The sequence below is a fragment of the Athalia rosae genome, chromosome 5 (genome assembly GCF_917208135.1).
Source record: "Athalia rosae chromosome 5, iyAthRosa1.1, whole genome shotgun sequence".
In the NCBI taxonomy this organism is placed as follows: Eukaryota; Metazoa; Arthropoda; class Insecta; order Hymenoptera; family Athaliidae; genus Athalia; species Athalia rosae.
Window position 1 is genome coordinate 14,580,449 of NC_064030.1, and position 27,756 is coordinate 14,608,204.

Here is a 27,756-nt window from a genome sequence, read left to right on the forward strand (position 1 = left end):
TCTGGTTCCGATAATCAGGTGGCCCGAACGAGCTCATTAATCACGTATTCATGGCGAATTTGAGGTTAGAAACGAAACGGAGACACGGAAACAATAAAATCGAATCGGAAGTTCGGCGAATCGATTTTCGGACCAACGGAAGACTTCGGCGATCGAACGATGAAATCGGAAAGCTTGGTTCGCGAAGAAAAACCCTTTTTTTCGTACGAGGACTTTTGGGTCTTGGATGTGAAAAACATACGTGTCAGACATGTCGGTACGTCGACTAGGGCTGTTCACGTGACGGACGTGAAAGTGAAGTAAGGCATTCTGGGAAGTTGAGAACTTTTTAATCCGGAAGTGACAATTTGGACGGTAGGAATGCGCTCGATTGGACGTGGGATCTATATTGTTGTTATTATGGCTGTACGCGTTACGCCGTCGCAGCGATAATGCAGCTGTGTTCATACAGATGTGTAACGTATTTGTGTAATGCATGGCGATCAAAATTAATGTCGTTCAACACTTTTCCACCGACAATTAAGACGAGCGAACGGGCGATACGCTGCACACATGCGATACGCGCGACGAACAACGAATGAAAAAAACGTCGTAGAAACTGGAAAACTCATTCCCAATGTTGGAACTAGAGTAACGAAGGATTTGTTCCATGTTCCATGTTCCAGGTTCGGAATCCGCTTCATTTTGTTCATCGAACAAACGAATTTGTTGGTCGCCCAGCAACATCTTTTGTTGAAACAACGATCTTCAGATTGTTTCAACAAAACATTTACCCAATCGTTAATTCCTCTGAAAATTTTAGGTTAAGTTCGAAGAGAACTTTCACGTTGTTTTCGAAACGGTACGCCTCCGAACATTTGACTTGCGCAATCTGCAGTTGAACTTGAACCCGTTGAAGCGTAATGATGTTCGTTCTTTCGCACTCGCTGTACGTGTATTTTTCAGTCGCCATCGGATATTTTCCAGTGCAGTCCGATGCGAACTTGAACTCGAACTTGTCGGCATGTTTCCTTTTCGTTTTTTTTCAACTTTTGTTGCTGCCTCGGTTTCGCTACCGGTACGTTTTGCACGTCCCTTAGAGTGTGTGTCTGTGAACCCGCTTTCGTTGTTACGCAAAGTTGTCGATAAGTTGTTTTTTTTTTCTTTTTTCAAAAACTTTTCGTCATCCATTTACACCGCACGATGGTTTTATCGGAGTTCCGAGAATCTCTTCTTACTTTTAATGCACGAAAATGCTGGAAATGAAGAATCTCGACAGGCGAGACTAAGTAGGAGGAAAGAGAGTGAAGTTTCTCACTTGGATCAGAGTTTGAGAATATGATTTCGTTCTTCAGTTTTCGATCAATTCTTTCGGACCGATCGTTATCCGAGCCACGAGGTGTCGCGGTAGAGATATTGCTAACGAGGACGGTCGTCTCGATTGGAATCGGACGACTTTTGAAACTTGTTAAATGTTATTATGAACGACCCTACACATTTGGAATTGCAGAAGAAGTTAGATGGAGTTATGAACGGGTTCTGTTGCAGATGGTGGTACAGCAGGAGGCTGAGATATTTGCGGAGTGCGGCTCTGCAGCATCTCATCGCGGCGATGTGGCTCAGTGGCGAGACGCGCGGAGGTGATAACAACTTCTGACCTTCCGTTGTCCGTCTGTCGTCTGTCCCGTCTTCAAAATCCACCCCCACTTCACTCGATCAGCGATAGCTCTCTTCTGTCTTTCTATTTTTCTCTATCGATCACCTGCCCCATTTCTATCCCAAAAAATACATAAAAAAGGCGAAAACCGATAACCAAACAAGAACAACATATATATATTTTTCAAACAATTATCTCATTCACTCAACATCCGATTAATACTCCCGCTCTCTTCTGTAACTCTCATTGATTTTTTGTCATCCCGTAAAATCGTCTTTGTTTCTTTCGCCACTCCCTTTTTTTACCCCCGCTTCGTTATTGTTTTCTGTGAATGTTTTTTTTTTGTTTATTTACGAAAGTGCAGTGTTGTTTATCGGTAACAATAATACCTTGCGGTGATAATATACAGTAAAAGTTAGGAAGAAGTGAAAGCTACAAAAAGAAAGACGAAAGACAGAATCCGAACGTTGGGATTTGGATAAGGCGGAGAAAATGAAAGAAATGAAAGGAAGCGTAAGATAATACTAAAAAAAAAAAAAAAAAAAACCTCCAATAAATAATTAAAGAAAATAATTATTCGATAAAAAAAGAAGAATATCTCACATATACCTCATCACAAACCTACAAGTACCTTCGTCGTTCGAACCTTTCAGCGCAATAGTGCCTAGCCCTGTATAACTTATAACGTTTTATTAAATTAGTACGATAACGATAACGATAACGAGTGATAGAAGAAGAACAAGAAGAAGAAAAAGAAGAAGACGAAGTAAGAGGAGTAGAAAAAGGAAGAGGAAAAAAGTGGTATGTCAAGAGAAAGAAAATAAGTGGTGAAGAGAAGGAAAGAGAAGCAAAATATTGATAATATTAACAACAAGAAATGATATTGATAGAAATAAGGTAAACCCACAGGAGGTACAAAGATAAAACAAAAAAGAAAATCACAAAACCGAATTGGAAGAGGGAACGAAGATTCCTGAAATATTGAAGAAGCATAACGCGAAATACGAGGAGAAAATTTTCGAAGTGTAATAAAATCGAGGAAGAAAATTCTTACAGGGAAAGTTTTTTTTTTCTTCGAAAATCATCCTCCTGATATAAAAATATTTTAAAACGTACGCGAGAATAATTAACTCTTGAATCTTTTGATTTTTCGGAATCTTCAACGAAGCAAATAAACATGTAATAGTAATAAGAACAAACAATAAATAATAATAAACAAACAAACAAAAACAGTGACGTAACCAGGACAATTCAGTACCTGAGGTAAAGCAAAAAAAGAAAAAGAAAATAAAAAAAAAAAAAAACATAGACAAAAACAGAAACAAATATATTTATAATGATTTTAATCTACGATGATTATTCTCTATGTATATAATAAATTTAAGTGCGAAGAAAAGATTTTGAGAGAGAAAATAGAAGGAAAAAGTCGAGCAGGGTTGTAAAAAAGACACGAAAAGAACGGGGTGGATGGAATAAGGACTGTCCAAACAAATTTGGAATAAATAAACGAACGGTTTTAAACAATACACAATAATAATATAAATACAGTGTATAAATCGGGATTATTTTTCATAACGGTGAAATTGTAAACTTGTGTGTAATATTATTATTTATAATAATACTAACGATATTAACGGAATTATTTTCACTACGTATAAGTAATATCGATAAACATGTTAGATATTTAACACACGATCAACACGTATGACGATTATTCAAACGACCGATAACAAGAGTCGTATTGAAACAAACAACAACAACAATAACAACAACCGCAACAATAATAACAGTAACGATGAATACTTACTACGGTGGTGATAAATAATATACACATCGCTTGTTACCGAGAGACGTGCGCATTTCCGTACATACGTATAAATATATGAGACCTTGAGAGCCGCACACGCATATCTACCTGCAAACTATCGAGGTGAGTTTTCTATTACGTTGAACTTCAAGAAATGTTTTTCCATTCTCTCTCGTTGGATTTTTGTTCTCTGATTCCACCCTTTTTTTCTCTTCACTCGACTCGAAACAAAATTCACGTTCCATACTTTCTTTCGTTCCGTTGTGCACTGTTTTTTTTTTTGTTCGGAAAAAACTTTTTTTCTCGGGCATTTCGGTGTCCCGAAAATCCATTTTTCTGGACTTGGATTTTTTTTTCGGTCGCTACAACGAAGTGGGTATTTTTCTTTTCTGAGAATGTTTATCGATAGTAATTTTTATTACTGCATGAAAATAAATAAACGAGGAAAGAGAACGTGCGCGGTGAGAATTTTAGATTTTTATATCGTATTCCTTGGCTATCCGAATATCTCCCTCTCTTTCTCATTCTGTTACGAAAATGAGAACGAGAACGTGCGAAGGTAACGAAAATTCATCGATTATTTCGTACATATATAAAACTGACAATAGTTGCGACATTTGTCTTTTGACCTGGATCGCCTTCGACTAAACTATACCTGTGTGTATATCAAATATATATTTAAAATACGTAAGTCGACGCTTTGCATTTATATTCCCATGTTGTATTCGTGTGTTAGCGGCGTTCTACTAGTTCGTATCGCGGTGGCTCGTAGGCAACGATCATCCGGAGAGCTGTAATTTTAGTCGTCCGAATACACAGGGTGTCCCATTTCGAAAACGGTGGGACTCAGCGTTCCACATTCTACGAAAAATTTCAGAAAATCTGGGACGTTTTCAATTGAGAAAAGAGAAAAGATCTTCCGCAGCGACGCGGGCGTTTCGGACGTGGCGCGTCAACGGTGGGCACGGCGGCCGCCGTTCAACCGTAAATAGCGAGGTTCGAAAATTAGCGATGAAATTGGCGCGGAATGGCCCCGTATAAAATCATAGTTACACGCATAAAACGCGGGCGGGCGATAGTTGCGATTACACGACGTGTATAGCTATAGCGACAAAGTTTATAATACGCGCCACGTGCCCCCGAACTTATCCACGTGCGCAACGTCGAATATTAAATACTCGCACCATACTATAGATCCGACATTCATTAAAAATACCTTCACCTATCATACATAATATCATGCCAATTTACACAGCTGCGACGTAACCAGATATAGTGATATTTCGTCTATAACCTAATCCACATGTAATACGTTAGGCAAATATGCGCACATGTTTGTCATTTGATCTATGTGATGTAAGTTTTTCGTTAGTTTTGCGGCAACCGACAACGGGTATATCGATAACGAAATCGACAACAATTTTCGAAGATCGAGAGAAAACTGACGAGTCGACGTGAAATAAATTGCCAACTAGAGATCGTCCGCGGCGCGTTCACCTCGCGATTAGCAGACGACGGATACGCGCGGCTTCCGCGCTTGCGTCCACTTCGAAAACGCTTTTACAAGTTTTTAACAAACTACGATCATAATTTGTATGAGATTTTTGGCAAACCGTGCAACGTTTTGGCACGAATTCGCGAAGCATCGGTTCATCGCGAATCGTGGCGATTCGTCAGCTCGAACGAAGAAACTGCTGAACCGAATTCGTGGGTTTGACCAAATTCTTTCCCGTTACATAGTGTTATCCGTGTAATAATACGAGCGTAACGTGATGCAGAGATCGCGTCATCGTCGCAGCTGTTTCTCATTACCCGCCACGGTCAATTGAGAATAAAGCAGCTCTCGCTCGTTTACGGATCGCGATATAGGATCTATACGCATGTATTCGTATCTGTTTCGATGTGAGGTTGCAGGTTGCAATCGCGGGGTTAAGTAGACGTTGCAGTTGGACGCGATGCAGGCTCTACTGGCAAGCGAGTTGCGATGCGGTTAATATTGTATGTGGTATGAATTCGAGTTGCGTCGCCGCTGATTATTCCGCTTTGATACAGAAGACGGAAAACGTTGACGTTCGTTCCGTTGAACGCGACCAGGTAACACTTTTCGGGCGAAGATCATTTTTTTTTTTCATCATTCGAAACTTCGACATCTTCTCAAAAATTGTTTCAAATCCCGACGATTTCCGACAATGACCAGAACAAACCGGTCGTTGAACGATCCTCGAAGAGTCCACAGTCACGAACGTGTATCCCTCGTAGAGTAGACTGCGCTCATTTGCTGCTATACCCCCGCAAACGAGCCAAGCGCATCTTGAATAATAGAGATTGCAGTCTATTTATGCCCAAAAATCAATACCAACCGCAGGTAATAGTTTTCTTTCAAAGGAGTGGAGAAGAAAAAGCGCGAATACACCCAAACACTCTCCTTGACTCGTGACGCGTTTCATAGGTTAGGAAAAAAAACGCCCTAGGATTTCGTTATGGCTGCAGGTTTCGAAAGTTCGCCGCATTTTGTTTCGTTTTTTTTTTTTCTCGAAATTCATACAGTTCTCCACTTGTCTTCATTGAGATATCCTTTTGCCCCGCCTTCTTTCTTGCCACGTGTTGTTTTTTATCCATTTATTTTATTTTGTTTTATTTTATTTTTTTTTTCATGGTTCTCCCAAGTCAGCGCGTTATGAGCAACAGTGAATGCCTCGCCGCTTCACTCATAAAATCTCACACGGTCTACGAAAAGTCCTTGAATCTGCATCGCCACATAAGTACGCGTTCACCTCGATTTAATAAACCGCCTTTGCGAGTGTAACGTTCATATACACCGGCGAGCGAACGTTTTTAACACACTGATCTAACTCTGACTCTTCCTCGCGTACTTTATTACGTCTCCTTCGCGCTGCAAGCCGGGTATTTAATTACCATCTCATCTCCTTTTACAATCTTGCTTCGTTTATTTATAACGATTAATCTTCGATTCCGCAAACCCGTTAGGACGATTGTGTCGGTTATGTTTGTTCGCTGCAACAACATCGCGCGGAACAAAACGGCAACAAAAATAACATTTCTTTGTCGAATGTTAATGACTGAAATTTCGGTTCAGGATTTGTCGCAACATTTTGTTGAAACGGACATAATGTTGTTGTCGAGCGAACAACAAATCCGTTTGTTGATTCGGTGCAATGTATTTTCTTTCCAGGCAAACTTCGTGTTATTCACTCGAGAACAAACGGAATTGTGTTGTCGAGTGAATAACAAAACTCATGTTGGTTTCACGAAATGCATTTTGTTACCGGGTGAAGTACACTCGAGATTTTTTCTATTAGCAAAAAAAACTTTGTTACCGAGTGAATTCTAATGCAGTTTGTCGAATTAACGACTAAAAACTTTGTTGCCGAGTGAATTTCAATACCGTTTGTCGAATTAACAACTAAAAACTTTGTTGCCGTGAGACATGGTGATCGTTTGTTCGATCGGCAAGAAAAAAATGTTATTGCCATTTCGGTAACAAAACTAGTTTGTTTTTTGGTAACAAAACTAGTTTTTTGAACGAACAACTCTAATTTCGTTGAAAACTCCTTTGGATCGGACAACAAAACGTTGTTTCTGACTAAAGTTTCTTCTGAATTATCGACGAGTTTAGTAGGTGCGACAAAACTCTTTCAAAATTTTCGTTTATCCGATAACATAATGGTGCAGTTACCGAACGATCGTGGTTCGTTAAATCGATTTTGTTACGATCCGATCGTTCAGCCGAAAAGAGCCAACAAATTTGCCCAACAAAGCCAATTTGTTAATCCAAACGATATTTCGTCGCCCGATCGTCGTGTGCCCCAGTGTTGTGTGCGCGGGTGTACAATATCGTAATATCCAGATACGCGCGCCCAGATACATACAAATGTTAATGAACGACGGGGCGCGATGCACGCACGCTCGTGAAAAACCGACACGTACACAGGGTTGGAAAATGCGGGGTAAAAGCTGCACTTATTGATCGCGTCGCGTAGCGTGCGCTGCTTCGGTGTGGCGTGGCGAAGCAAGGATAAAACGGGATGGGATATATTTCAAGTCCGTAGCGGTCGTCCGTTCGTTCGTTCGTTCGTTCGTTCGTTCGTAAGCACGCGTGCGTGGACGCCGGGTATCTCGCCACGCACCTATACCTCGCGCTACCACCGTCGTCTATACGTTGCCCGTTTAATGACGGTTCTCAAACGAAAATTACAACCACATTCCGGAGACCGGCGGGCTTTGGAAAAGCTGATCTCACTTTTTTTTCGATCTAGGGATATTTGGTTTTTTTTTTTCGCCGATCATTGACAAATTGCATTCGATCGATGACGCCAATCGTAGCGTTCTATCGATTCGGCGAATGGCATTGTTGTTGCACAGCCAATGACGTTGCAGCAACGACAACAGTAGCCAAAACGAAAAGAAGGTCCGGTTTTATTCTATACATGATCTTCTTTGAGGTTAAACTTACTTTGGGGGAAAAAAAAAAAAAAACTAGGGAACCTGACGCTTTCGTTGGTAGCGTTTCTCGTACCGTCATTTTTCGATGTGTACGAATACGATTGGAATCCAGGATATCCAAGAATTTTTCACGACCTTGAATCCGATTACCGGTTCTCGGAACGGAGAAAGCAATCTCGCTTCGGCGACAGAGCGAGTTAATCCTATTGTTACCTCCAGGTGAACACGTGCTCCGACGAAACGGCATGAAATGGAATGAAATACGGATTTACATGGGAAATTTGGGGTTTTAGGTAGGAAATGTTTTATCTCGCTGATCAATTAATACGGAGATCAATCGCTCTCCGTTTCTCGCTGGACTTGATCCACAGTCCCTCGAAGTTGTTACACCGTTTCTGTCGAACCCCATCACCGTAAATTGGAAGCACGTACATAAACATTGTACATAACTTGTAACACATATGTAACTGTGAAATCTTATTGATCGTCGGACAACATATGTACACAGGTATGTGTATCAGGTATACAGTTACCGTGCTGCAGAAAATGTCCGTTTCAAAACCGAAACAAAGTATGTTCCGCATTTCTTGCCTGACCACATCGACGAGACTGGTGAATCTTACGACACTTCTACCTATTCTTCTTTTCGTTGCGCCTAGATAATAGGAAATAGAAAAGGAAAAATCTCTGAAAGTGCTAAATATTTGATGAACATAACCAACAATCTGCGAATGCATAGGGTTTTGTTTTTTCCAAATTTCTGGTTTGATTCCAGTTGAATAAAATTTTTGTCCTGAAAAAAGAGCAAAGTAATGAGTAGATGGATCGTAATTACGATGACGGTTGGAATCAGGAGAGCAAAAGGAAAAGTGGAAAAGTGATTAAAAATAGAACGCGACAGAGAGATAAGAGAGGACGGATGAAAATGGAGAGGAGGAAAAAGACAATGAGTATCGGATCGCGTAGGTGGCGGCATATTATAGGACGACGTAGTGCGACATCTCGTTGTGCGGTGCAAGCACAAGTACACGAAAGTAAAGGTGGATATATATATATATATATATATATATATATATATATAAATATACATATATATAACTAAATGTTTCTTTGCCACTACTACCACCAAACCACCACTGCTGATGTGCTATGTAGGACAGCTGCTCTGGCTACTGCTGCTGGCTCTGGTGCCGGTGCAAGATCAATAGGTGGCACCCCGCAATCTCCTAGTTTTCTGCAATCCGCGACCAGGGAAACCCTTCCTCTCTCGGTCTGCATTGCCTCAAACGGTCGAGAAACTTCGACGAATAAGGACGCACGTGATCGAAATGACCAGAGTCCTTCTTCCTCGTCTCAAGTCCCGCACAAAAATCACCTGATTCCCAGAATGGGAAAAATAAGCGAAATTGAAAAAAAAGCGAAAAAAATTTAAAACAGACGTGATCGGTGGTGGTGGCGGGTTCCACTCGACTAGAAGCTGATTGAAATTCGAACGCGATTGGTCGATCGGTTTTCGATCCGTTGAAAAAGATATTTAGTATTCGAAATCGTGGTTAAGTTTCGTCCGATCCGTCCAGTCCGAGCCTGATGAAATTGCGAGAGTTTCAGGGGTGATGAAGATTTGTAAAATTCACCTCGCGTTTTTTGTTTCTCCATAGTGTTGCCTTCCGTGTGTTTCCAATCCGTTCGTCTACAATAAAATGTATGAAAACGGATCCGCGCGTTGTTAACAAATTGATCGATTCGGTTTACTTTGTCGAAGGTTTTTTTATTGTAGAAAATTTTGTTTCGCAACGCGTCAGAGTCAACCTTGAATAATGTTCGATACGACGTATGTTACGTATATATACGTATGTTACATACCCGTATGTATATTATGCGGCAATGGTCAGGTATATTATCCTTCCTCGAAGAATTTCAGATCATGCCGCGTACGAACAACGTCTAGAAAACTTACGATTCAATATGTATCCATGGCATCGGCGAGCAAGGTTTCGATTTTTATCCATCATTTTAATTTTATTGCTACGTCGCAGTTGTGGTACTTCTGCGGCATAGGAGCTAAACTACATAAATAATCGGATAAATATAAGTCGACTGTTTTGCAAAACTACGCCATAAGACACCGTCGCCACCACCCCGAAATCCTTTCGCACAGACGCATAAAAATTCGCCAACGGTATAAAAATCTCATTTTTCGACGCTGCTTCTGGTTTGTGTTTCTTTTTTTTTTTTTTCTTTACTCCAATATAGATTGCTATCGCGGTTCCGATCTGATCGGCTCCGATAGACCCATAAAATCTTAAAAATTTCTCTCGGCGCTCTGGATCTAGGACAGTTTATCCAGAGTGTCCTAATATGCGACTGTAATTCGATCGTTCGTCGTCGCGTGATCAGAAACGTGGACCGGAAGTGGTGCAATGCTCGTGGGAAATTTACCGCTCCAGGATTAGGCGGCAGGACACCCGTAAAATCAGCTATCCTGTCCGAACGCGCTCAACTTTTTTCGCAATATCGTTAACTTTCACAAGATAGTGGAGGTACGAAGGAAGGATGAGCAAAAAGGATACGAATACACTTAGGGGCTAAGGACAACAGCGGCAGATCCCTCGGGAGACTCGGCTGGTGACAGAAGTGGGGGTATCCGACCAATCGAGTCCTTCGGCTCTAGCGACTGTCCTGACCCAATTGAATCCTCGTTCCTGCGCCATCTAGAGCTCCTCGAGTATCCTTGGTGAAATCGGAAGCTACTGGTGATCGACATTCGCAAAATAATCGTCGCTTTTTCAACAGCGTGATGAGTTTTCGAACGATTTCCGAATCGAAAAAAGAAACGTTGCGAGCTATCGAAGCAGTCGGCGTTCCATTATGTTCGGAACTTTCCAACTGACGATGAAACGTCCTTCGGGAGGATCGGGTCAAAAATTCAGTGAGTAGGTCAGACTCGTGATGGACGAACGAGAGGATACCATATCCGAACTTTGTACCTCTGAGAAAAAAAAAAAAAATGCATCCAAAGAAATTGGGTAATTGCTCGGGACACTCGCGAGCTCGAATCGTTCCAACGACCGTCGTGAACAACAAACAGTTTAGATAAAAATGGCTTCGTCGAGTCCCACGCTTTTTTCTCGTTGTCCCCCGGCCGAAGTTTTATCAAGTTGACGACCTCTAATCCGTTCGCAGTTTACGAGTGGCGATCGCGTCGTCATCGACGACGACGATCGCTAAGATTCGTGTTTGCTCGAATGCCTCCTCCTCGTTAACTGGAAACTAGGTTGAGGCCCCGCGGCGACTCCCTGGGACGACCTCGTGCCAAATAACCGCCCGGGCGTGCAGTGGCGTGCCGCGTGAGGTGGACTAAACCTACGTGACTACCGACTGAGTAACTCGCTGACTGACTGACTGACTGACTGACTGACTGACTGACTTCGATGCATGTTCGTACGGAGGACTGGAGAGGGTATCGGGTAGCACGAAACACGCTTCCAAACTTATCATCCACCATCGGATCTTTCTTATCTATCGTGCCCCCTGCGAGATTATTTTCTCCATCCCATGCGTATCGACCTGTTTCTTTTTTTTTCTTCTTTTTTTTTTCTTGTTTTCACTCGCCCTCCGATCGGTGCTTGGAATGAATTCTTCCTCCGGCGGAGGAAGGTTAGGTAAGGTTAGGTTAGGATCGCAAAAATTGAGCAATCGAAGAGAATTCGTTGCCAGAAAGACGAATGACTCGGTCGTCCGACGCGAACAACACAAAACGCAACAGTGTCGAAGATGGACGGTCAACTTGTAGCTGGATACGAAATAAATTAAACAAACAAACAATGGTCGAGTGTACATCTTATCCGGTTTCGCGATTATCGTTGCTACCGGCAGGTGCAGCGCGAGTTCTTATTGAACCGATCGTGTATCAGTTATCAAATTTCATTGTACGTACTCACCTTTCAGACGGACCGTCGCGCGGCACCGATGTTGGGACTCTTAATCGCTTCACAGTTGCATTATTCAATGCGCCCCGGACAGACCATTGATAACGATTCGACGCGTGCGGATCGACGAATCGTTGTTTTTTTTTTTTTCGTTTTTTTTTTTTGTTTCGTTCATCTGTGAAACGGTTTCGAACTACTTACCGCGAATGAATTGACGAAAAACCTAGAGCGTTCGAATGCGACCGGGTCTCCGCGTCGCTTGTGACGAACGAAGGCTAATATCGAAGATCAAAGATCAATCATTCGGTGGATTCCCTTCCCCCCCCTTCCTTTTTCCTCCTTCCGCCATAGTTCGTTCGTTCGTTCGTTCGTTCGTATCGTCGGCACCGAAAGCTACATCGATATTATAATCCTTGTAAACCTATACGCACACGCGCTTATATCTTATACTGTGCGTAAATACGCGTATTATACGGACGAGATCTGAAATGTGGTGGTCGACACGCCGGACGATAAGGCTTACCACATGTATACGTTGATATACATAATTTGGCCTCGATTGATGATTCGTTCAGGTTAGCTTAGGTCAGGCTGGGTTCGAATCGTTGCTTACGTAACGGTTGCTTTTTTCTTTTTCCTCTTCTCAACTTCGTTTACAAAGTCATCGGTCTCAAATATACATATACAAAGTTATCATTTTTTAATCGCTTTCGAATTCGCCGAAACACCTCATTTTTGGTAGACATCGTCGACGTTCCAATCCTTGGAGAATATTCCAAATCTACCTTCCGCACAAAAAATTACCGTAGGGTAGTGGAATTTTTTGGCAGAGATGGAGAAAAAATTGAGCCACAGAGGTATCAAAAAATGAATGATGAACGAAAAACAGTGGAAACGCTGTGAGTTTTTTTTCGATTCAGGATACGAGGCGTTCGGTGTGAAAAAATTCGGTTGGTAGTCGGTAACGGAAACCGAAACCGAAATCGTTATTTCCATCGGCTTTCACCGTCGCTTCGTGGGAGGGGGAGGGAGAGCGGGGGGTGGGGGGTGGGGGGGAGGGGGAGGAGGGGATATCAGCCGTCGACGGGCGGAGGGCATCTGGGTCAATGTCTGCGACCGTCGCCGGTTCTCTGGTGGCTCCAGAGAGCGTTCCGGGGAAACGTGTGAATCTTGCGGCTTTACCGTTTCGGTGGTGGTAGGACGTCGCGAACGGCGAGCGGCCGGGGATTCCAGGGATGCATCGGGGGTACGAAGGGAACTCCGCGACGTTGCCGTCGCCGGAAGAGCGTCGGGTCGGGCGAACGGGATCGATTCCCGACGTTTCCAGATTTTGCCAAGTGCATGCGCGACGTGCAACCGAGGCGCATGACCTACTTACGTTAACACACACGCACACACACGTGTATATTCACCCTACCTTACCTCACCTCACCTCGGGTTCATAGTGCAAGGGTATCCTATGCCAACGGAAAACGTCAACAGCACCGCGAAACTCTGCACATGTCTCTTGTCCGCAACATTGTTAGTTTCTTCGGTGTGCATGTTTTTTTTTTTTTTTTTTTGCGTCAGCATCCGGCGACGGAAAATCCGAACGAATCCGAACGAATTTCTTCATCCCTTTCGAACGATGATCCGTATCGCTTTGTTTTTTTTTTTTTGTCCCATCGTTTCTGCGGTGGAACCAGAAGACGTTAGAATCCGTATGGCTGTCCGGTCATCATTCCTCGTGATCTATAGTCCGTCACGGTATGAAAGAAATGATATTCGTATAGGTCGTATCGTACGTAGACGGCCCCCATTTATAATTCAAGTGTCATTTTCGTCAAGCTCCGGCGGTGTGATGCGGACGCACGATGCATCGGGTCGGGTAAAAATAACCAAGTATTAAAATAAACCCCGCAGGGGCCGTGCAATGTCACCAAGGTCGAGTGCCTCTTGTAAATAACTACTACGCGGTGCAATGGATATCCGAGTACACACGAGGAGCTTTTGGGATCCCCTCGTCTGTGCGCGTGTGTGGAAGAGAGAATTATTTTTATTCAAACTCACGACTCCCCTGACATTGCATTCTAACGGGCCGGTTATGAAAAATCCCAATCGACGACTTTGGCGGCCCACACTTGTTTTCGCAAATAAGATTTGCGCGTAGGTAATTGATAATCGAGGGTAAAGACAAAGTTGGCAAAGTCCTTAGAATACGATAGACGGATGTCCGTGGACAATGATCCGATTGGCGAGTAACTCGATCACCTCGTCGTCGAGCGAAAATTGGAAGGCCTTGGGAATCGGGTGGACACGAGTAGTCTCTATCAAAACGTCGTATGACCTAATCGTAGACGCATTTTTGCAATTCCATTTTGTATCCCCATCGATTACGAACGCTTGAATTCGAAGAACGTGGAACGCGGAGATCGTGTCGTTCCCTATGATCCCGTGCACCGCGACTCCGACGATCCAAAAAAACTTCCGCGATAAAAAAGAGACGCGAATCCCGAAAAAACCGCGACGACCGAGGCCGCGGCGACAAAGAAAGACTGACGCGGAGTCGGAAGCAAAACAGAAAAAAGAAAAAAAAAACACGACGCGTTCCCCGAAAACTGAAGCGGTCGCCGATCCTTCTCGCGACGAGTGCGTAGGGTGGGTCAGGGATCGCGGCGCTCGATATCCCGAACGGCACGAGCCGCCGCCACCTCTTGCGCTTATACCTCGCTTCGCCTCGTTTCGCAAGGACGCCGCGCGACCCGTCCCGACGGACCAACCGGACGAACGAACGGAACGGAACGGAACGGAGGCCGGCCGGTCTGCCCGCTACGAGCCATTAATTAGAGAATTTTTTCGTTCGTTCGTACGACGCGTACCTCCGTTCGTACGTCACCGACGTATCACACACTCCGTCGATACATTCCTATATTCCGTCGTGCAGTGGGCGAGCACATGGCGAACCCGAATCCGGACGGACGCTTCGAGACGGCACAGCTGTGCGTCCCGCGACCCACGCTTTTCGGCTTCGTCTTTCTACGAGAGAGAAAACAGAAATGAAAAAAAAACAAAAAACACGTCACTACGAACGGTTTCCGTTCTCATCTACTCGCGTCCTCCTCCTCCTCCTCTTCCTTCTCCGTTCCACCGACTCGCTGCTATCCGCTCGAATTTTCTCTTTTTGGCACCGCGTTCGTAATCCCGAAATCCCCCGGCGTCGATTGGCGTTCGCCCAAAAAAAAAGTCGGAACTTCGGAATACCTCGGGACTACCGTAAGCCGAGAGGTAAACTGCACATAACCAACGACGGATGATATTTATTTTTCCCATCTAACGATAAACCAGTTCGCTGGATGGCCGAACCAACCGCGACGACGGCCTGTCTGGCCCTCGTAGCGTCGTCGTCGACGACGACTCTACCGTCCATCACGCCCCCCGGGTTACGGCTCCGTTGATACGCGAAGACGATGGGGAGGCGCTTCCTTCGGACACCGTTGACGCGACGTCGTCGGATGCACCGTTGGACGCTGCTACCGGACGGGTCGAGCCAACGACGAAACGTCGTAAAAATCGCGCGGAAAAAACAAACTATGAAACAAAATTGTATTGTTTTTTTTTTTTTTTCAAATTTTATATACAGAGAAGAGGACAACGTGAAATTGCGCAGCCAATTTTTGGTGCTCGAGCGCGAATCGAAACGACAGTCGAATTTGTCAGCTGCTAGCGTGTCGTACCAACAGCCTCAGATTTCAGCTTCAGCTGTCGAATTGTCGATCGCCAATACAGCCGAGATCGCGGTATTTGAATATGACTTAGGTATGTTGTGTCAGGTGAATAATGCGACACAAAACCGGACACAGATAAGTAGGCTGGCATAGCGTCAAATAAAAATTGATCAATCGAACGAGAGATTAATGAAATTTAGACAGAAATACACTCGTCGAAAAGTTGAGGTTAAGTCCTTGTATTTGACAGCTGAATCTGAAAGCGGAGCGTTATTGGACATTCTGCGAAACAAATGGCGACGATCGCGCATGCGCAAAACGGGGTGCGAAATTTCACGTTGTCCTCTCTGTATTTTATTTGTCCTCTCTGTGTAATTTAAATAGAAGTTTGATTTTATTTTTTATATAATATTAGCTCAGTCAGGTCATCGGGGTTTCCAGGAGCGAATGACTCGGGGAGGTTTGCTCGAAATTTTCGTTTTAGAAATTTCCGCGGCATTCGGGCCAGTTGAAAAAACACTCCCGCCTGATTCTCGAAGCGTATTACTCTTCCAACGACGTCACGAATTTTCTGGACGGGTTCGACGTTCCCCCGAGTACTCGCACGATCGTTGATTGCCGATCGTGATCGTTCCAACGTCGTGTCTTAAGCGACACGATCTACTCGCCGATCGTTAATAGTTTTTATTGAATTGATCGCCATTATTGCTATTGTTTTCGTACGTCGTACGATTTGGTCAGGACCCGGGGCATTGACTCCGCCATTTATTTGTGACGCTTCGTTCCCCGTCCCTCCGAGATTTATTTCGAGTCGTTTGCGATCTCTTTGCTTTGGTTCGTATCCGTGCGATTGATTTTTGTGTCATCTTCTCGTCATTCTTGGCTATTTTTAGCTATTCAGTTTTTGGTCAGTCCCAAGTTTACGGCGTGGTCTACATGGAGTTTTGCCCTTTGATCAAATAAATTTTCTTCTCCTCTTCTCCTCTCTCTCTCCCTCTCTCAAATAAATTACTGCGGCCCGTAGGTTCGTTTTTTCTGTACCTAAAGATACCGCAAAATCGATTCCTGATTTACGTAATTCCCAAAGTTTCCGTAAGGATAACCGCTCGACATTCGAATGCCCTTTGTAGGATTCTACCAAGGGTAAAAAAATTGATCGTCCTATGATTCTTGGCATATGACGTTATGAATGGTATAATGTCAACTTGGGGGCTCGTAACGGTGAATAATATAGCCGGTAACCGGCACCCCGTCGGGTAGGGCAATCGAAACTGCTTCATAATTTTCTCCTCCTCAAACACGATCCGGATGGGAGGGGAGGGGGGTGAAATTGAGGGAAAAAGTAAAGGTGGTGGTGGTGGTTTGAAAAAAGAAGGGAGAGAATTACCGGGGTAACTGTTGGAACGCGGCACGTGGATAACCTCTCTCGCAGTCGGTGGCGCCTGGGCGTCGGGCGTTCCGTAGAAAGGGCATGAAAAGGGCGCTGCTCTGCTCGTGGCTCGTAGAAAGGACATTGAAAGGGCACCGGAAGGATATGCGCCCAATTTCTATACACGCGCGCAACGCGATTCACCGCTCGCTAGGATTCGTTCAGGTGGTGACGCAACGGTGTCGGTCGTTAGTATTTGTTTTCTTTTTTCTTTTTTCTTGCTTCTTTTTTCTTTCGCCGAATTCCTTTTCCGGACGGTCGGCTCCTCCGTTTCCCCCTTCATTTTTCTCGTTCCTCCTTCTTTTCTGTTTTTTTTTTTTTTTTTTTTCTTGCTTCTACTTCTCCGAGCCGCGCCCCGTCTCATCGGAAAACTCCCGAGTTCCCTCGGACAAATTTTCCTACCAACTTTCTCGCCTCCTGTCGCGTGACGTAAATCGTCGTCCCTACCGCAATATACCGGATAAGGGAACAGGGACGTACGTACCATCGCCACCGACGAGATATCAACGTACCGATTTCCCTACCTCCTCCTCCTCCTCCTCCTCCTCCTCCTCTTCCTCCGCGTCTCCTTTATTTTCTCCACGACCCGCTCTCTCGCCGCTACACACACGGCCGAAGAAACTTCACCCGGTGATCGGATGCCCCCGCAGCAGCGCATGTAGAATTCTTGGCCGTAAAAAGAAAAATAAAAAAAGAAAAAAAAGAAAGAAGAGAAGAGAAGAGAAAAAAAAAAGTATCACACCACGCGAGAACGGTGGGGACTACTGGGGCAGTGGCCCACGTCTCGAAATACTCTCTCTCGCTCTCCCGTCTCTCCGAAACACGTTCACGTCGTTCGCGGAGAGCTGGAAGGAACGCGCGGCGGGCGCGACGCGTCTACGTCGTACACGTTCGGCGGTAAATCCGCTCGGTTGGGCCTCTCCGGCGGTAAGCGGGACGGCGTTGGCTGCGACGGGCCGCGATGGCGGTGGCGGTGGGGGGGGGGGGGGGGGGGGGGGGGGGGGGGACGGTGCGCGACCGGCGGTTTTCGGGGCCGGTTTCCCGATGCCCACCGGCTGCGTAGAAAGTTGGGCCCGCGCAGCCCGAGCCGCGAAGTGGTGGGGGCCGAGAGTCCCACAGTTTCGGTAACTGCGTCACGGCGCCCGCAGCTCGCCGTTTCAATACTCGAGATAACGCGACAGTCCGTAAACTTTTCTGCGCCCGTAACGGAGAGCCCCGCGCGCCCTCCGATCTTCGGTATCCAACGGTTCGATCTTCGCTCGTTTTTTTCGGGGTGTGCGGAATACGTTACGTCGAGTACGTAACCCGGGGGATAAGCGCACGTGTTCGGTCGAGCCGCGCTATCTCTCTTGACGGGTGACGAAGAGTCGCGAAACTCGAGACAACCGAACAAGACGCGTTCGCTAACAACCGCTACTACGGTCAAGGTGGTGTACCCGCGCTGACTCGTGTTGACTTTATACCACCGGCCGAGTCGCACGCGCGTCCCGCGAACTTACCGCGTGTCTCTCTCGCTCTCTCTCTCTCTCGCTCTCTCTCTCTCTCTCTGGAAATTCTTTAGCGAGGAATACGTAAACATTGTATGCAAATGTGGAGAGTTTCGTGTTCGTGTTTTTGTTGTTTTTTTTTCTCGTTGTCTTTTTGTTTTTTTTTTTCTTCTTATTTCAACGAGGAGACATGTGCGAGGTGAGTGACGAAGGTCCGAATTCTCGTTCGAAGTATGTAACATACGTCGCATCGCGTTGACCGAATCGAATCGCGAGGTAGCTGGTCGTTGTGAGGTTGTCGCTGCCGCCGCCCGCTTCTCGAGTGAACGGTGATATTTGATATTTCGTTGGAGATAAGTTTGGCGGAGAGCAACAACTGGCTGTGTGACCTTAAAAATCTGTGCCGGGAATGCCCGCTGGCGTATTTGATAAGGAACTAACCAGGTGCGTGTTCGTTGCGTGGATCGATACCCCTGATCCGGTATATTTGCCGATGGAAACGGTCGTCTACGCCGCTCGATTCGAGTTTGGTTTTTATTGTTTTTGTTTTTTTTTTTTCTTTCGTTTCTCATTTTCACCAAGCCGTCAAGTTCCACGTTCGTCTTCGGACGTGCGACGCGTCGCGTGCGTTGGGATCGAATGAGAAAAAAAATTTTTTTGACGCGAACCGGTGAACCGTCGACGGAATTTCGTCGGGGAGACTTTACGCGAAGCGACGAGCGGGACGAGAATTGACGAAAAAAACAGAAAGAAAGAAAAAAAAAAAATGAAAAAAAATTTGAAAGTTGTTTTTTGTTCTACAAGATGGCGGAACGATGTTGTTTTGCGATAAGTTTTATAGACTGCCGCGGTGTTATCGAGCGAGCGGACGATTTCTTAGCGAGATCGTTATACGGTAGATCCGGAAGTAGTAAATACTCGAATGTGTTCCTACTTACAATGCCCCGTCGTTACTGGCTAGCCGACGTGTAATAGAAATAAAATTATTCGACCGAATGTTTGGAAATATTTTTCACGACGCGTATCGCAATGCAAATATTTCTCGTTCAGGTGATAAGTGGTTAACGACATATTTGGTTATTGCATAGTTGACATTCTGAATCCGTGCGTCAAGTCGACCCGGGTCATTACTACGAAAGTCGAAAGTGCCGTTGAACTCGTGGCGAACTTTTCTTGAAAACTGTCACGCGAACCAATTCGAATTGGTTACCGTACTCCTATGCAACGCGAAACAAATCTCTGCACATCCCATCCAACTGACGACAAACTTGAAGCTAACGAAATCCATCGTTTTCTCTGTTTCAGATTATACCCCGGCCCGGCATGCGTCAAGAGAGATCCATAGCCCACGTGAAAATGCGGTAGAAGTTGCGGATGAAATTTTCATCGCCGTTCGACAATCACCTCCTCGCAAAAGTATACAACAATCCGCGTACCGATAAACGGAACCGTTGGTTTCAGGGCCGTCCCTGTTTCTGGCCGTTCCCTACGCCCGGGATGTAAATCCCAAAGTTCGCGTTCCGAAATAAAGTGTTTCCCCGGTTTCTCGCGATCTTTCCAATCCTATCACGTGAAATCCGTTCGAAAGCAACCTTCGGCGGAATCGAAAAGAAAAGAAAAAAAAACAAAACAAAACAAAAGACGAATCGGATTTCGCGAATCAACCCCGTGAAACGAGTGACGTGACTAAAAATCGCGTGTGCTGTTTCCGGTGGTGTTCAAGTGCGCGTCTAAATATTCGTCGATTCGTTTCGAAATCCACCGTCTACTACCTACCTCGCGCGTAATAACGTAACGCGCGGCGTGTGTGCGTCCGGTGGGCGCGAATCGCCCCGGCTAAACCGGAGTCACGGTGGCCAGCCTAGTGAGCGGCGGAGGCGTCGCGGTGCGGTACGATGAGGCGTCCGTTGTGGCGGGAGCCGGGGCTGTCGTTCTGGCCCCCGCTACCCGGTTAGCACCCTCTTCCAACATGGACACGAGCGAGGGGCCCGCCGGGCCCCGCGTCAAGGCGGAAACGCCCGAGCACCACGCGAGCACGTCCGTGGGGTCCGGCGCGGCGAACGCGGGCGGCCTGGGAAGCGGCAGCAGCGGACTGTTCGCCGGTATCGCCAGCAGCAACAAACGGCCACGACCCGACGACTGGCTAACGCCCCACAGCCCGACGTCACCCGAAGGACCTCTGCCCACGCAACATCCCCTGTACGCTACGCCCCAACAGCAGCACCACCATCCGCACCAAGTTCCTCAGCAACCCCAGCAACAGGCCCAACAACAACAACAACAACAACAACAACAACAACAACCGCCGTTGGCCCACTCGACCCCGCTAACCACGCAATCTCAAGCGCAAACGACGACGCAGCAGCAACCCCAGATACCTCAAGCCTCCAATAACAACGGATACGCGAGCCCGTTGAGCTCAGGCAGCTACGATCCCTACAGTCCCAACGGCAAAATTGGTGAGATATAGCTTTCCGGTTGGATTATTATTATGTTTTTTTTTCATTAGTTTCGACGTCGACCGGGGAAAATATCGTTACCCCGATGGCGAGCGGGATTTTTGTCGAACGAAATCGGAAGCCGAAATGTGGCTAGAGGATATTTTTCATCTCTTTTGCTTGACACTCGGGGTAGGTGATATTGTTGGACCAGAATTTGGAGTAGAACGTTATTGGTCCGGATTATGAGACGCGATACCGTGCCGCTCTGCCGTCGATGAATTCGATGTACATGAGTGCAGTTGGTCAAGATTTAAAAGAATCCTGAACCGATGAGTAAAAATGTAAAATGGAACCTGTAGCGAGTTATCGGTAAATCGGGACGTTGATACGGTGTGCGGAGTTTCTTTTGACTCGGTAAAAGTCGAGTCAGATTTTACGTAACGACGATTGAATTAAATTGCCGAGGCGAAGTCCGGGCCTCTCGAGTGCACCGGCTCTCCTTTCGCGTTCGTCGATGGATGTGTCTGGCGAAGACAGAAATTTTTTAGACGTAATTCGCCTCCGATCGCAGAACTTCGCTCGTCGCGTTCAACGCGTTTACTCGACCAATCGGGACATTTCTTGTCCAACACGAATTTCCATTAGATCTCGAGCAAAGGAACGAAAATTGTGAGGCTCTTCTTCATTCATATAGAATGGATTTGTTCCCGGAAAAATTTCAGAGGTTAGCGGTTCGATCGACGGTATTTCTCCAGCGAAATCGAAGACCCTGAATTTTTTTATCGACGTCGAAGAATCGCTCGGTATCCCCAATTTCCATCGTCTCCGAGGTGGTATTTTCGAGCGTTCGCCGTACCAGCCGGGTCTATTGAACTTATTCGAATATAAATAAGAGGCTGAAAGGTGGCCCAGTTCCGCACGAGGTTCCGTTATCGCCATTCATAATCTGACGTGCTGCGCGTGCGGCATCGATCTTTCTTCGTAACTTGCGCTACTGGACGTGAAATCTGGGAAGTCCGATCCACGGGTGGACCGTGGATCGATAATTTTAATGTAGATCGACTCCGTACGATTTTAGTTTTATTCTCATTCGAGACATCCTCCTACAGTCTTCGCATCCAATGGGCGACACTCGCGCCAAACAATTGACGATCGTTGGCCGCCATTTTCCCCGTACGTCACGTGGTTCGCCCACGATTGGAATCGAAATCAAATCGATGTTGCGGTTTGGTTATTGCCGTGCGGCGGTTCCGCTGGAACGGGACAAATCGAATCAGGTACAGGATCCCGCGACCGATCATCTCCTCGAAGTCCGCCATTTTCAAGTTTCCGTTCGAGTTTCCATTTTGTCTACGACGGACGCCTCGGCAACGCCGTCGTTGTCCCGTTTCGCGTTTTCCACAACTCGCACGTGTGGTTCGCCGAAAGCCTTACCTCCCCCTTGTAATTTTCATACGTACCGGTGACAGCCGCCCGCATCGTTCGACTTTCGTAATTCAACGCGGAGTACGACCCGGCGGCTCGCAACACTCGTCGTAAATATACCAGACCCCCGACAATCTAACGGCCGTTATCTATGCAAAATACCCGCATGGCGCTTCTCCTACGGGCCCGTAAAGACCGTCGGTCGATCGTGAAAGCGAAAAACAAAACAACAAAAAACAAACAAACTAGAAATGGACCACGCGTGGTTCTCAATTTTTCGGAAAAACCGTACGCGTGTACCTAACCTAACCTGACCTTGGTAAAGGACGTTCGGAATCGACTCGACGATGGAGAACGAACGCGAATCCCAATGTCATGACTGTGCAAACTGTTTGATCGTTGTACGGAGGCGTGGTGTTCCGGATGCATCCGCTGACCTCCCACGATTCCCTGTTTGATGCCCTTGGTGTGGAAAAAAAAAAAAAATTCATCACGTAACAAGCAGCTACCGACCGTCGTCACGCGCTGTGCGATCCTACCGCACGCATTGTACACATTACACGACGTAGGTATGCTGTTACTACCGTCCAGCGAGCGCTGGACGGAGGAGGAAAAGAAGGAGGAGGAGGAGGAGGAGGATGGATTGATAATGATCTACGTGTGGGTAGGACGTTTGCCGCGGTGCATCAGCCCACGTGAATCAAACGGGGAAGCAGAGATCGCCCCCTGCACGGCTCCGTATCGTTCCGTATGGTACACCTAACCCAGTTCGCGCGGTTGCCTCGACTTCGACTCCGACTTCGACGACTTCGGCTTCGGCTTCGGCCTCGCGTTCGGCTTTGCCGTTCGCGTCGGTTCTCGAGTTGCACGCTACGTTACGTGCGCGTACATAATGTATGTATATCCAGTGCACGTTACACAAAACCCACCCGTTCGGCCGAACGAACGTTGGCGGGCTTCTGGTCGGAGGCTGGCCCAACGCTAGCTGAAAAACTCGCGTTACCGATACCGTCCATCGGCCACCGCGCGTAATTACGCTAGTTCGTTCGTCCGTGACGCGGTGCGGCTACGAGCCCCGCGTACAGTCGTTCCACGATCTCCGGGACTCTCTAAGGTCAGCTGGTTACCCGCAACGTGCAATTCCTCTCCTCCTCCTCCGTCTCTTCTTCTTCTTCTTCTTCTTCTGCTTCTTCGTCGTCGTCTTTCTCGACACTTATTCTCATTCCGCTTACGTACGGCCGCGGCTTGGCTATCCGCGCAACGTATTTTATACGTGACGGTGGAATACGCGCGCAACGTGCACGCTGTACTTCCAAGGTTGCCTCGGGACGAGGTGAAGCGAAGTGGACGGAAACCACCGGACTCACGTAATACCGAGGAACCTTATAATCGAGGGTGCTGCGCGCCGAAGCTGGATGGAATTACCTGGCTTCCCGTACGCCGGAGTGATGATGATGATGCGTGCCTACAGTCGATGTCCCTAATAACGTTGCCGTAGGTCGGCAGAGACTCGGCAACGCTCGTTTCTAGCTTCCCTTCGATGCCTCGCCACACTGCACCGTTGGCGTGCGAAAAAAATGTCGCGAAAAAAAACGTCGAGGAGTTAACGACGTAAGTCATTTTCGTCCTAGTCGCATAATCGCTCGAGATTCGTCTCGAGCGAGAAGGTAATGACGGAAAAATCATTATTCGTCAACATGAAATACCGTGAGCAACGTCATCGGTAGGGTGGGTAAAAAAAAAAACTCCTTTTTTTTTTTTTTTTTTGAATCTTAGACACAAAAAACTGTTGCTAGGCACCTTTGGAAAGGACATAGCCAGTATGAGCTCTTAATATTAATGGGAACATCCTACTCATCATCGATTTCTATTTTCAATTCAGTTTGATATCCAAAAAGTCATGTTTTATCACCGATAGCTTGTTAGGCCCGTACTATGGTCAATATCTGTAGGAAATTGAATGCTCTGCAAAAATGGTCTCTCAGACTTTTTCGATAAATCTTACCATTTCAAAGATATTCGAGATCAAAAATTGAAGAATTTGAAGAAAAATCACTTTTTCTTTCTGAATTTTGTTACCGACTGAGGCATAATTATCATCCATTGAGCTTCGTTGATTCTTGTAGAGAATTTAACGCTCTACAAAAATGGTCTTCTATACTTTTTCGATTACTCGAACCATTTCGAAGATATTCCCATTCAAATTCCGATGTGCAGTACACATGCGAAAGAAAAAAAAAAAATTCGAAAATTCGAAAAAGTATGAGAGACCATTTTTGTAGAGCGCCTAGCGACAAGTTTTTGTGGGTGAGATTCAGCCAAAAAGAAAAAAATAAAAGTTTTCTTTGACTCACCCCAGTCATCAAGTAACATGAAAAAAATGACGCTCCTTACGGAAACCGAGTCGGTCGCATCCGATCGAACGTATCCCTCCAGTCGAGGGTTGTTCGGCGTTGCGCGCATTCGATCGACCGTTCAAAAGTGAGCTAGCGATCCCCAAAGGCCTTACCGAGCGTACGAAATGCGTGATCACGTGCTTTCCCGGAACGGTAGAGTTACATCTTCCCTCGTTATTTCAGGGTCGGTTTTTCCCACCCCGTGGTACGTTTCGAGTGGATCCTCTACCGTCAGAATTGCGTCGATTTCCGACGATCGCGGTGTACTAACCTCGAAGCTATGCGGGTCACCGCGAATATCGTGGGCGGCGTTAACGTTGGCCGGAAAAAAAAAAAAGATGTATCGTTGCCGCGTTTTTCAGGGGTGTCGGTCGGGGTATCGCGGAGGTTGGTCGTAAGTGAGTCGCGCGGATCGATACGGCCCACGGTGTCGGCCGTCGAGGCTGCCGCCCCGCTCCGCGTAAATCGGTTGTTCGGCCGGCCGGCCTTTATTGTGTCTCCGCGTTTCGCCGTGAGGCCGGGTCGGAATCGGATCGCGTTCTCCCGTGCGATCTGGGTCATCGTCGGAATCCCGAGCGGCCGAGGCGAACAACGCGCGGGAATAAAGACCCCCCCCCCCCCCCCCCCCCCCGTGTGCGATCGACGTCCGATTGATTGTTCTTGACAATGATGTGGCGGCAGCGGCGGCGGCGGCGGTGAGCGAGCGCGTCTCCGAAGAGACGACGGCGCACGGTCGGGGTGCGCCCAACCCTCGACGACATTGGGAGAGAGAGCGCCCCCGGGTCCTGTTGTAACGTTTTCCAAGAAACACCGACTTCGGATCGAATCGCGCGCACCGCCACCTGTGGGTCGCCCACTCGAGGCTTCCCCCTTCTCTCCCCCCCCTGCCCCCGCCCCTCCCGCTGCCGCGGACTCGCCGATCGAATGAACAGGTGGCGGCACCGTACGACGTTCGATTACACACGGCTGGCTAGCTAGCTATTCGTCGCGGGCGGCGTTTCGCCTCGCGGACGTCGAACGCAAATTGATACGCTCTTGGGGTAGGTGTACGTACGTCTCGTTCGCGATGCGGGAAAGTTGGAGATCGAAGAGCGATTTGACCTGAGCCGGGGTTGAAAAAATTGGAAAAACGATTGCGCCGCCGAATTCGTACGGCGCGAACTCGGGCGGATGGGATACTTTGGAATAACCTATGCATCTCCGAGGATCTAAAAACAAATGAATTTTTCCGGCCAATCGATCCGGGAAACCGATCTCGATCGAAATAGCTTTTCGCGTCCGGAGAACGAGCGAGACGAGGTCGCGAACGGCAACCTAAATTTTTCGATGGAAAAGTCCAGTCCGACGTGTCTTGTCAACGCCGAGTTACGCAACTACGACGACGACTACTACGCGGAGCGTCGAAAACGGTGCGCCGTATCGCGTGGAAAGAAAAAACAAAAAAAACAAAAAAAAAAAGAAATACGAACGAACCAGTTTCGCAAGTTTCGTCGAGCTCGTCATTCCCGGTGACGAGAGCCAACGTGACGAGGGGCGAAGAAGAAGGGCGGAAGAGAAGACCGGGGGGGGGGGGGGGGGGGGAAGGGTGTACGGCGAGTTTCGTGGCGGAAGAAAAATTGGGAAACCGAAGTAAGGAAAAAAGAGCCCGAACGAGATCGGTGGAGAAGAGTCGCACGTAAAATCGGCGGCGGTTCGGTAAATTTTAACGGTGGAGTTGGACGTCACGCGGTGGTGCGACGAGTTCAGATTCGTTTCCGGACGCTAAAACCTACCGTGAGAGAAAGCTGTCCGTATCGCCTTATACTGGGTTTAGCTTTTACCGAAAGTATTACCGGAACTTCCCGACGGACACATTCCACTCGTCGAACAGCACCGCCGTCCCCAACATCCGCTTCCATCGCGACCTTCGTCCCCGCGCGTTCCAGGACGAAATCGTCCTTCGGTGATTGCACAACGGCTAAATTACCATTACCAATCGACGATCGAGATCGATTTCAATAACGACGAACGTGGTTACATGCCGACCACGTGGAAGTCACAGAGGTGCCGATCGCGGTGGCGATTGGCAACAGCGTTGATCGGTATGTTGATCAGGCGCGAGGTGTTTCGATTTATTTTCTAGACCGTTCCATCGGTCAAGGATTTCGAAGCTGCCGCGATGAGCCGATGATTTTCGATATGTTGTTTGTTTTTTTTTTCTTTTCTTTCTCTCTCTCTCGCTCTCTCTCTCTCTTTCGGTGCGACGGTCGTGAGTCAATAAAAAAATTTATCGGTTGCGCGCCGGTGTCGAAATCGTCGATCGGTAGCCACGAGTCGCGAGAAAGTTCTTTCGAATCGACGACGACGTTGCTCTACGTTCGTTTCTACTCTCGCTTGTAGTCGTCGCTCCACGTCCTATGAATATTCCGCCTAATAAGGTCACGGCTCATCGGCGACGGTCGCCGGTAGGTCGGCTCAACCGTTCCACGTCGTCGTCGTCGTCGTCGGTTTTTTAACGATGTTTGACTTTCGGCGGCGTACCCCTAACCCCCGCACCCCGACGGAGGTCTTTCGGAACTCTAGGATCGAGAAGCGCTCGCACTGTGTAGCAACCCAGGCGACTGGTAAGAAACGATAGCGCGGACGAGAATCCGAGGTGTGTGTGGGAAAGTGAACGAGCGAGAGCAAGTTGGCCTCGACAAGCCGGAGACCTCAACCTTCTCTCCTCTCGTCTCTTCCCTTCCTTTCCTTTCCTTTTTCCCGTTCCCTTCCAGGGAACGGGAGTGGGACGGCTTACGAGTTCTGTACAAACGACGTGCACCATGTCCCACCGGGATTACCAGAAGCGCGCGATCGGCGAGGACGATCGCCGACGCTGGACGATACTGGAAACGGTAGAAAAAAAACCAGTTCGACGTCGCCCGCCGCCGCCTCCGTTTGTCCCGGATTCGTGCCGATCGCGATCGGCCGACCGATTCTCTCGACGCGTCCCTCGATCGCTCGCCGATCTCATCGCCTTTTACTTACAGTTTCGAATTCAGCAATTTGACATCGACGTC

At 47.1% G+C, this 27,756-nt stretch overlaps 1 protein-coding gene across 4 annotated transcripts in view; it reads left to right on the forward strand.

The window, feature by feature from the left end:
• LOC105684349 (ecdysone receptor) overlaps positions 1–27,756 on the forward strand; it is a 58,748-nt gene that overhangs the window by 9,903 nt on the left and 21,089 nt on the right. For 2 of the 4 annotated variants that reach the window (XM_048655906.1, XM_048655909.1), the window contains exons 2-3: positions 1,528–3,566; positions 19,762–20,915. In XM_048655906.1, coding sequence (XP_048511863.1) covers positions 20,426–20,915 — 490 coding nt within the window. In that variant the 5' untranslated portion in view covers positions 1,528–3,566; positions 19,762–20,425. Of the gene's footprint in view, positions 1–1,527; positions 3,567–18,733; positions 18,901–19,761; positions 20,916–27,756 lie in introns of those variants that run through there. The other 2 variants (XM_048655908.1, XM_048655907.1) reach the window with 2 other exon arrangements.